This window comes from Miscanthus floridulus, chromosome 19 (genome assembly GCF_019320115.1).
Source record: "Miscanthus floridulus cultivar M001 chromosome 19, ASM1932011v1, whole genome shotgun sequence".
Classification (NCBI taxonomy): Eukaryota; Viridiplantae; Streptophyta; class Magnoliopsida; order Poales; family Poaceae; genus Miscanthus; species Miscanthus floridulus.
Window position 1 is genome coordinate 10,226,442 of NC_089598.1, and position 10,527 is coordinate 10,236,968.

Here is a 10,527-nt window from a genome sequence, read left to right on the forward strand (position 1 = left end):
TGTTGTTCAGTCCCCCCTCAAATATTTCCTAGGATCCAGCCTCAAGCACCGCAAAGACAACGATACAACTGATGTGCATATGGTAAACTCTCTTAGATCTATTTTGTTTCTGTCTGTTTCGTATAACAGGTCATCTTCGAGTAGGCTCTTCATTATCCAGGTGTATGTTACATACAATAAGTTTGTTCGAGCTTGTTCACATGTTACTTGTCATGAAAATGCGATGGAATACTTACAACTGCATACTAGGGTGCCCTATTGTAGATTTCTACATATCTTAAAGTTGATGCAAGTATGCCGGTTAGTTCCTCCACGACCAAAACACAGAAAAGCAATACAAGGAAGAGGTTGTCTTCACTAACAAAATTTCCACCCCCTTTCCCCTTCCATATCAACTTATTTATACATAACACAATGTTCTGCCTTTTAGGATTTAGGGGTGTTTAGGATTCTTCACCTAATAGACATCAGCTAAACTTCAGCTTGGTTGAAGTAGCTAATTAAATTCAGCTAAAATCTAGCTAGGGTTGAAGTAGCTAAACTCAAGCTAAACTTTAGCTGGTTTTTTAGCTGGACCATTTGGATCCCTGACAGCTAAATTTAGCCATCTAAAGTTTAGTCGGATGGATCCAAACAGGCTCTTAGTAATTGAATCTATCTATAAATAAGATGTTTAGTATTTGCCAGGTACTGAGAATATGGTTCACGAAATGTGGAGTCCTATAAAACTAATTATGCTACTTTTAAACATTGCGTCATATGAATTTAAAATTTGGTTATAAAATTGAAAGGAAATTTATAAACGTTTCAAATGAATCTTTTATTTTAATATTACTAGTTACTAGTTACTAATTTATATACAGGCACGTCATATATAAATCGAGATATGTCGTCGAAATCACATTCCAAGCGAAGCCTCCCGTCCATAGGAGCGGATCGTGTTTGAGAACGGGTCGACCCGCCCCTTGCAGGGCCCCCCTAGTCCCACATCGCACGCCCAGACAGGCCTCCCAACATCCACTGCCTTCCGTCCGTCTCAATCCCCTCGTCGCATTCCGCAGCGCCTGCTCCTCCTCGCCCCCTTCTCTCAGCGGCGACGCCTCGGGGCGCTCCTACCTGCCCCATCTCCGGTCTCCCCCGCCGTCGGCGAAGCAGCCGGCCGTCGCAAAAGCCCGATCCGGAGCCCCCCGCGAGGTCAGGTGAGATCCCGCTTCTCTTCTCCCTCCTTCCACCACTAGATCTGCGCACCTCACCACACCGCTCGACCACCTCCGATCGCCGCGCCCGTCCTTCGATAGCCGCCGCCGTTCTGGAGCTCAAGCCTCCTTCGTTCGCTGCGTTTACGTGTTGTTCCCCTGCCAGATCTGGGTTGTTTTTGGTCGATTGCGCTGGTTTTGGAATGATTGCGACGCCCTAGTTTGAGTGTCTCTTCTCGCGGATTAGAGGTTGTGTGGTGTTGGTGGCTAGGTACGTCGCTAACTAGTTATTTGGATCAATCATTGCTCGTGGTGTGTTGTAGAGTAGATCGCGTCGCGTGTGCGTCTGTTGTCCATCTCGTTGTGTGCATCGGCCATTCGTCTCGTCGTATCGAGATTCGCTCATTTATTCAGGATCTGCAAACATGCAATTTAGGATTTGAATATGTCGTTACATAAATCAGATTTCAGAAACATCCATGTAAAACTTTTTGGTTCCCAGAATTTTCTCCATGCTGCATGAGTGAGAAGAAAAAGCAACCAAACAAGTCAAAAGCTATGCATAAATACTCCTGGGGACCAAATGACCAGATCTATTCATGCCCAATTTTACTTTCTCAGAGCATTTGCCTGCACTTGATTGAATTCCTCAGAATGTTCGGATGCCAAATGATGATGTTTCTTTCCTGAAATCATATTTATAGGCAATATAAATAGGCATCTTTGTGTGGCCTTTTTTTTCCCGGATCAACCAATTATTATTGTTTGAACTGAAGCCCGTGCCATTTTTAATTGGGTAGTTGAGACTCACCTCTATAGATGATGTTATGAAATGTTTGACCCTTCGAAGTAATTTGTGAAATTGTGATGTTCTACTTGTCAACATGATTCTTGAATTGGTTAGGTTTTATTTAGATCATATGTATCAGTGTATCACGGTAGTATTCTTGTGTTGTTCAAGCAAGTCAATCCCAGGGAGCTTTTAGTTGTAAATTTGCAATAGTTTGGTTCTTCTTCTTTGGTTATGCCATCAGAGATCTGATTTTTGTATATTTTATCCAAATGTTCCTTTCTAATTTGCTTCTATTTGTTTATGCAACCAAAGTTGTCTTAAGTTTTTTTTTTCTTAGGAATTTATATAATTATACGAAGCTCCTAATGTTGTTTCCAAATTTAACAATCCAGAAATCCTTGATATACCCGATGGCTATGATTGATGAGCCTCTGTATCCAATTAGCTGTACTGATTGACGAGCTTAAGAATGAGGACATTCAGTTGCGTCTAAACTCCATTAGAAGACTTTCGACAATTGCACGGGCTCTTGGAGAAGAAAGAACCAGGAAGGAACTGATTCCCTTTCTTAGTGAAAACAATGACGATGAAGACGAGGTTCTTCTTGCAATGGCTGAGGAATTGGGTGTGTTCATTCCTTATGTTGGGGGTGTAGAACATGCTCATGTTTTGCTTCCACCTTTGGAGACATTGTGTACAGTGGAGGAAACTTGTGTCCGTGATAAGGCAGTTGAATCTCTGTGCCGTATTGGTGCACAAATGAAGGAATCTGACATTGTCGACTGGTTTATTCCAGTAGTAAAGGTAAGAGGTTCATTTATAGAAAGTATTTGGTGTAATGTTATTGTAAATAAATATGCTGCCATTGTTACTGCATTTAGTATTTGTGGATGTGCTTTTGTTGGACCAAACAATCAACATTATATTTCATGTCACATGCACTATTCATCTAATTTTCCTTTACCTTATACATGGCTAGGTTCACTGCTTAGGATGTGGCATTTATTTTTCCCACTTCCCATGCTTTAGTAATTTAATGTGTTGTACTGATAGGCTTCATCAATTTGTTAGATGTCATAGGCAGTCAGCTAGGCCACATAGGTCAGATTGGCAGTATGAGAGGCCCATTGGGTTTAGGATTACAAATAAGATTGCCACCTCGCTTAGGCATCAAGTAAGCCTCTCTATATAAGGATACGATAAATCAAAGGCAAGCAAGAATTATCATTAGAGATCCTCATCTACTCTTGGGCCTTGAGATTGGGCGTCACCATCCTTGGCGTGCCAAATATCAAGTGTTTGGTTTGGCGTCCATTCACTCTTGTACCATCAAACCCCCATGTTCTGCACGTCTCCCTAATCCAGGATGTGACATTAGACCTACTAACTGTTGAGTCAAGCAGCATTTTTCGACATGCAGTCAGTGCTTTGCTTGCTGTACCATGTGCCCTATCAACTGATACTCTAATATTTCTCTGTTGTAGTTTGATACTCTAATATTTCTCTGTTGTAGTTTTGCAATTGCTTGAACTTCAAATGCCAAATTATACATGCTTAACATTGATTGATTAGGATGCATCATTTTCTGAGTATAGGATCTCCTGCTATGGCACCACACGATGCCATACTACATGCCATTGTGCCACTTTCTATTTGATCTCTTATTTGTGCAGATTTTCATACTAATACGGTTTTACCGATTCATTTTGTTTAACATTCAGTGTTTATTGTTAGAAGTAATTCGTGCATGTTATTTCATGTTATGTTCTACTAGTACCTATATGTCCATCCATCAATTTGAATTATCCATGTTTTACTCTGTTCAGAGGCTAGCTGCTGGTGAGTGGTTTACAGCTCGTGTATCGTCCTGTGGTCTTTTCCACATAGCCTATCCAAGTGCGTCGGACCAATTGAAAACAGAATTGAGGACTATCTATGGTCAGTTATGTCAGGATGACATGCCTATGGTCAGAAGAGCAGCTGCATCAAATCTTGGAAAGTTTGCAGCCACAGTTGAACAGAATCATTTGAAGACAGAAATAATGTCGATATTTGATGATTTAACCCAAGATGGTACACTTCATTTGTTTCTTGGTTCTTGCAGTGATTATGTCCTGTTTCTTGTCTTTCTTGTTTGAGATAACTGTTTGTGTATCATTTTTCTCTAAATAGTTTTCCATATGCTTCTCTGATCATCCTTGGGGCCTGAAAATTGAAAGAGAATTTTAAACATTTTTCTCTTTTGTGGCAAAAAAAAGGAGTTATAAACTTGGAAGTTTTTTTGTAATGCTTGAATCTTAAAGCCAAAATTTTCTCTGAAAGGCGCACTACAGCAGACCTAAAATCTACCTGTGTTTAAGAATTTATTCATGCTTGAATCATTGAGTTAGTGTTTGCATAGTCATACGCATTTGGGACACCATCAGGACTGTCTAAAACGTCGTGGTCTTTATTTTCAGATCAAGATTCAGTGCGTTTGTTGGCTGTTGAAGGTTGTGCTGCTCTTGGTAAATTATTGGAACCACAAGATTGTGTAGCACACATTCTTCCAGTCATTGTCAATTTCTCCCAGGTACATTGCTCCCATGTTGGACCCATACATTTTGCAGCAAGTAATTTGCTTTCTTTGTCTGGATAAATTATTGGAAGACATGTTTGTAGTTGCTACAGCTTGATAATTTCTTGGAGTCACCTCTTAGTTTTTCAACTTATTGCAGTTCAGTGAGTGCATCACCACTGATAAATGCTACTTGCTTATACTCGCTTTGTTTAGGATAAATCATGGCGTGTTCGTTATATGGTCGCCAATCAATTATATGAGCTATGTGAGGCTGTTGGCCCTGAGCCTACAAGGTATTATTTGTCCTAGCTGAATTCAACCAATTATTACAGGGTTGTAAAACATGTATCTGAATTCTTGAGTATCATGTAAACCCATAACCTTTTCAACTGGATTAATTGTATTTCTCTGTTTTTGGGATTAGAGCTGATTTGGTGCCTGCATATGTTCGTCTCCTTCGTGATAATGAGGCTGAAGTGCGGATAGCAGCTGCTGGAAAAGTAACTAAGTTCTGTCGCATATTAAATCCACAGATTTCAATCCAACATATTCTTCCGTGCGTTAAGGTGGGGGGCAAAGCAATTATTGAACACCATTTCGTTGCTATTTTTCTTCTGAGTGACATAACTAATGCCGATTGCATTTACAGGAATTGTCATCAGATTCATCCCAGCATGTCCGTTCAGCTTTAGCCTCAGTCATTATGGGAATGGCTCCTGTACTGGGAAAGGTGATATCAGTGATGCAGACATATGTTTCCAGAATATAGTGTTGACAACTGTTGGCATTCCATGTAAGCTGATCTTAATACCTGTTTTTTTGGCAGGATGCTACCATTGAACAGCTTCTTCCAATTTTTCTCTCTTTGCTGAAGGATGAATTTCCTGATGTTCGACTTAACATAATCAGCAAACTTGATCAAGTTAATCAGGTCAGTAACATTTTTGCTACTGGATTTATTTGCCTTTTCTTTTCTGTTTTGGATTTTTAAAGTCTTCTTTTACCAGCTATTAGTATGTTGGATTTTTTTTAAGTTGCTGTCCTTGAAGGCCTTGCCTTTCTCTTCGAAATTATCTGATGATTGGTGATTTTTCTTTTGATCTTTCAGGTTATTGGAATTGACTTGCTATCTCAATCACTGCTACCAGCCATCGTAGAACTTGCAGAGGATAGGCACTGGAGAGTCCGGCTTGCAATAATTGAGTACATCCCATTGTTGGCGAGTCAGCTAGGTGTTGGGTTTTTTGATGACAAGCTGGGGGCACTCTGCATGCAATGGTTGGAAGATAAGGTTTGTATCATTAGGGTTATGTCAAAACAGTAACTCTATAGGGCTGTCTCCAGCATCTTTCCCTCTTATCTTATATCCTTGAGTGCATATAGGACTTTGTGATGTATTGACTAATCGTTAGATTGACTAACCGAAAATTTGGATTTCAGGTCTTTTCAATCAGAGATGCTGCCGCTAACAACTTGAAGCGCCTTGCAGAAGAGTTCGGTCCAGAGTGGGCAATGCAGCATATAATTCCTCAGGTTATTTATCTACTATCTCAATACCTTCTATTTCCTACAACTGTGCATAATATAATCCTTGATGCTAATTTATTTATCAGCAGTAGCTACAACCTTTGTAAATGTTAATTATCTCCAAAAGACGAGTAAAATTGATTATTATATCCAAAAGAATTGTCCACCCCAAAAATTAAACATGCTGCTGCACATTATTATCCTGGTATCCAGCGACGGGTAGCTAAAATTTAGGAAATGCGCTAAAAAAGTTCTCGTTTTTATGGCATGGAGTTTCTCCTAGTCTTAGAGCACCTGCAGTGTGCAAAAAACTGATGCTTCAATTAGGAGAGAACATCCAGGAATCATTTTCAACACTGCAAAGCCGATGCCTTGTTAAATTTTTCAGTCATCGACACTTGAAGAAAGCATCGAGGCTTGAAGATTAAAAAAAAATGATACTCACTTGCACAACAATTGTTCTGGGTCCCATGTTGTTCAAAGACATGTCCAGGCATCCAATACACATTGTGAGCAAAGATTTTAAGCATCGGGGACCCATGTCAGTCAGCATTGGAGAGACACTGCGGTTGCTCTTACAATCACTTGTTTGTTTTCCCAGGTGCTGGAGAAGATCAACAATCCACACTATTTGTACCGCATGACGATTCTGCAGGCTATCTCCTTGCTAGCTCCTGTCATGGGTGCAGAAATCACTTGTCAAAAGCTGCTTCCAGTCGTCATTAATTCTTCAAAGGACAGGTGAGTGACTACTGACTAGAATGTTAAGAAAAATCTTAACCTGTCAGGGTCTCAATAACACGGTCTAAAATTTTCAGGGTTCCTAACATCAAGTTCAATGTTGCAAAAGTACTACAGTCACTTATACCGATCCTTGATCAATCTGTGAGTTCCTCTGGTTATTTTGCATGTTACCATTTTTAAAGTGCTACTTTTGTATTCCGTGTTATTGGGGAATATCATCAATGCTTACTCTGCAGGTTGTGGAGAAGACCGTGAAACCATGCCTGGTTGAGCTCAGTGAGGACCCTGATGTCGATGTAAGATACTATGCAAATCAGGCACTGCAGGCGTGCGATCAAATGATGGTGTCAAGCTAACTAGTCTTGTGTTAAGTATTTAGAGTTTGATGTTTAATAGTCCAATTTTGGATTACCTGTAATTTGGCCTTTAGATTGAAGAGTTCCGTCTAGCCTCAGTAACAGATCAACATTGCCTTGCTGATAAATGGACGGTCCTGATCCCTTGTTCGTTGTGTTATTAATGTTGTATAATTGAGCAAGACACATCACGTTACTATGTGTGTTTACAAGGCAGTTTGAACTTTACTGTCTTTGTCTTGTCCAGTTTGATGCTTGAGCCTTGCACTTTCGAGATTCTCTCCCAAGTAGTTGAACAAACTACATAATTCATTCGTTGCTAGTTGGTTTTCCAACGCATGATCGTCTTCGACCACTTTGGTCACTACTATTTGAATCTTGAATACACAGCTTCATTATGCAAGGATCTGTACGGTACTGTTCACCTGCTCACCACTCTCTACTGCACCTCTGCATTATCCACGACTGCAACAGCCCACCGGGCTGCCTGCCGGCCATTTATTTCAGTTTCAGTCTCAGTTTCTTGCACAGAACAAGGTGTAGAAGAAATTGAAATGAAATGAGAAACCATGCGTCATGCATGCATCACTGTTCATCGTTGAGGATCTCCCCGGCCGTGGTTTTGTGTGCAGGCCAGGCACAGCCACAGGAAGGAGGAGACAAAAGCTGCATCCTGCATGTATGTTGTTGGTTGTTGCCGATCCAATACAACTGATGGGATTGGGATGGGACCTGTGATCTTACACAAAATAAGGGCTTCTGTGCGTCTGCACATCACAGTTGCAGGACAGCAGTATTGCTTTCCTTGGTTGTGCGCAGCGCACTGTAGCTGTTGTTGCGGTTCAGGATACTGGAGTACTCGTACTCCACTCTTTTAACCAGCATTGTTCATGACATTACATTATCCTCGTTACTGCAAAATCTTAGAGACTGCATTTTAACCTGCTGCTTAAAATAAAATAAAGCAAAACTGAACATGTACATTGTAGTATCATTATTACCCTGTTCTGTTACTGTATTAGTCAGTTAATGAGTCAGTCAGGAGTAGGTAAATGGGCCTTGGGATCATTGGTGGAGTGCTGAGCACTTATTTTCTCGTCATTACACATATGCTGCCTTGTTATGTTTCTCTATATATCTTGAACGCCACTGTCTTTGCTATCCGATAAACAAACAGGTGAAAAGAATATAATGTGCCAGTTACCAGATCCAAATGTGCGGAGGCTACTTCTGAAAAGTCAGGCTCAGCTCAAAGGACAAGCATTCGAATTGTCGAGTACGGAGTAAGTTGCTCCAGGGTTTCTCCTGATAACTACTACACTTGATCTGATCGCGGTGGTTGTATATGTAGCATAGAAGAATATTCTTACTATTAAAGCAAATCAGGTAGGTACGTTTTTAAGCAGCCTGAACTTTAGATTCATTTGTTCTGAATTTTGTCGCTGTTAAAATAGCAGCACAAACATACTTTTAGTAGTTGCTGTAATTCCCAGTGAAACTTGAGAATGTCGTCGTCATATATACAAAGCAGTTAACCCCGTTTCTAACCTTATATCTTCAGCTGCGACCTCTGAGGTAGGAGCGAGGACTCGAAGAACGCGATGGCGGCGATGAGGCCAAGCCTGCAGATCGATCCAAGAGCGAATGGGACGAGCTGGAGAAATGGAACGAGGAATTCGATCCGAGCTGACGGCGTATGGTGACTGCCTGCCTGTTGAATGCTGACGATGATAATTGAGCGGCCCGCCAGCGGACACCGGTCCAAGTCCAAGGCTTTCCTCGCGTTGGCCATGGCCAGGCAGGCCTCCTGATCCTGGCTCTGGCTGTGATGCAACTATGCGAGTGAGATCGATCTGATCTGGCAGGGCAGCCCAACAGGCAATGCACGGCAACAGGTGACATGACAGACAACTGCCGGCAGTGTCTCGGAGGACGGAGCAGGTCGCCGGAGTTTTTAGTCAGGAGAGCAACGACGGGCATCCATGTCCTCCTCCTCCTCCTGGCATGCATCGCACGGTGATGATACAAGTGCTAAGCGACAAGTCAACGTCGAAGCTAGAGCAATGCTAGCTCTGACAGCATATCATCACCAGCGTGAATGCAGTCATGGCTTAGGATTCTCGTTTAGGTGAAACGGACTAATAAGCCACATGTCTGCATCGATCAGTATTTGAGAGGGGTGTGGGGTGTGATTGATGAGCTGGTCTGCAATGCATCGGTACGTAGCGTACGGCATTCGCAGTGTAGCATGTGGTGTGGTGGCTGGCCCCCGCCATTTTGGGTCCCCGAATGTTCTTTTGTTCCTGCGACGATCTGATGTGCAGCCTGTTCGGCGGGAGCAGATTATTACTACTGGCTAATTTGGTATAAGAAAAAAATACGGTTCTGGCTGAAAATTTACGACCGTTTACGACGAAGCAAACATGCCGCTGATCTGCTGCTCGCCGTGGAGTGCCCGATCCCGGGACCCAAGTGGTGGTCCGGTGGGTGGGTGGATTCATCAGGGCAGGCATCAGCAGACTCGCCCTCGCCGCCAATCGGATCTGGGATTTGCGATTTGCCCATGCTCCGATCCATCGCTTAGCGCTTGCCCATCACTCATCACAGTTTGCAGCCGCGCGCGTTGACAAAACATCTGCGCCGGCCTCCTGGCACCAAACATTGGTCATCTATACAAAATCTAGTTCCACGTCATCCAAATGAATTAAAAAAGTGAAGTAGTAAATTTTAGTAGCAAACCTTTCCAAAAAAAATTAGCGAAGCTCAACAGTCGTTAATTACTCCCTTGCGTTTTTAATAGTCCATGTATCCAACAGCACGTGACTGAATGTTAGTCGCATAAACTTCAGTTCGTTGGACTAGCTTACTTCAGCAGCAGACAACATGCATGGGCTACTACTGCTAGTAGCATAACACGAGTCATCAAATTACCTTACCTTGAAATGATTCATGTTCCTTATAGTTATATATTATATCATTAATTAGGAAGGACAAAAAGAAGAAGAACCCTAGAGGAACTTGCAATACAGAACACTCTCAACACTGGACAGATGCACTATTAGGGTGTGTTTAGGTGGTCCCAAATTCTCAACTTTAACACTATGTAAAAAGAAGATTCTCCGTCACATCAAACTTGCGGTACATGCATAGAGTACTAAATGTTGATGAAATCAAAAACTAATTGCACAGTTTGGTTGTACTTTGCGAGACGAACGTTTTGAGCCTAATTAGTCAACGATTGGACAATTATTACCAAATACAAACGAAATGCTACAGTACGCAGCAGGAAATCCGGCGGCGCCAACTCTGGCCAACTAAACAAGGGCTTACGCTGAAAAGACTTGGTTCATC

General features: G+C 41.9%; 1 protein-coding gene across 1 annotated transcript; it reads left to right on the top strand.

Moving 5' to 3' along the window:
- Positions 1-2,399: 2,399 nt before the first annotated feature.
- Positions 2,400-7,409, top strand: LOC136527431 (serine/threonine-protein phosphatase 2A 65 kDa regulatory subunit A beta isoform-like). The gene is given in 13 exon segments (XM_066520163.1): positions 2,400-2,432; positions 2,434-2,793; positions 3,816-4,062; positions 4,449-4,561; positions 4,763-4,842; positions 4,974-5,115; positions 5,199-5,279; positions 5,376-5,480; positions 5,658-5,840; positions 5,990-6,082; positions 6,678-6,817; positions 6,895-6,961; positions 7,057-7,409. Coding segments are annotated over 13 exon segments (1,764 nt in total). The 3' UTR covers positions 7,177-7,409.
- The last annotated feature ends 3,118 nt before the right edge of the window (positions 7,410-10,527 follow it).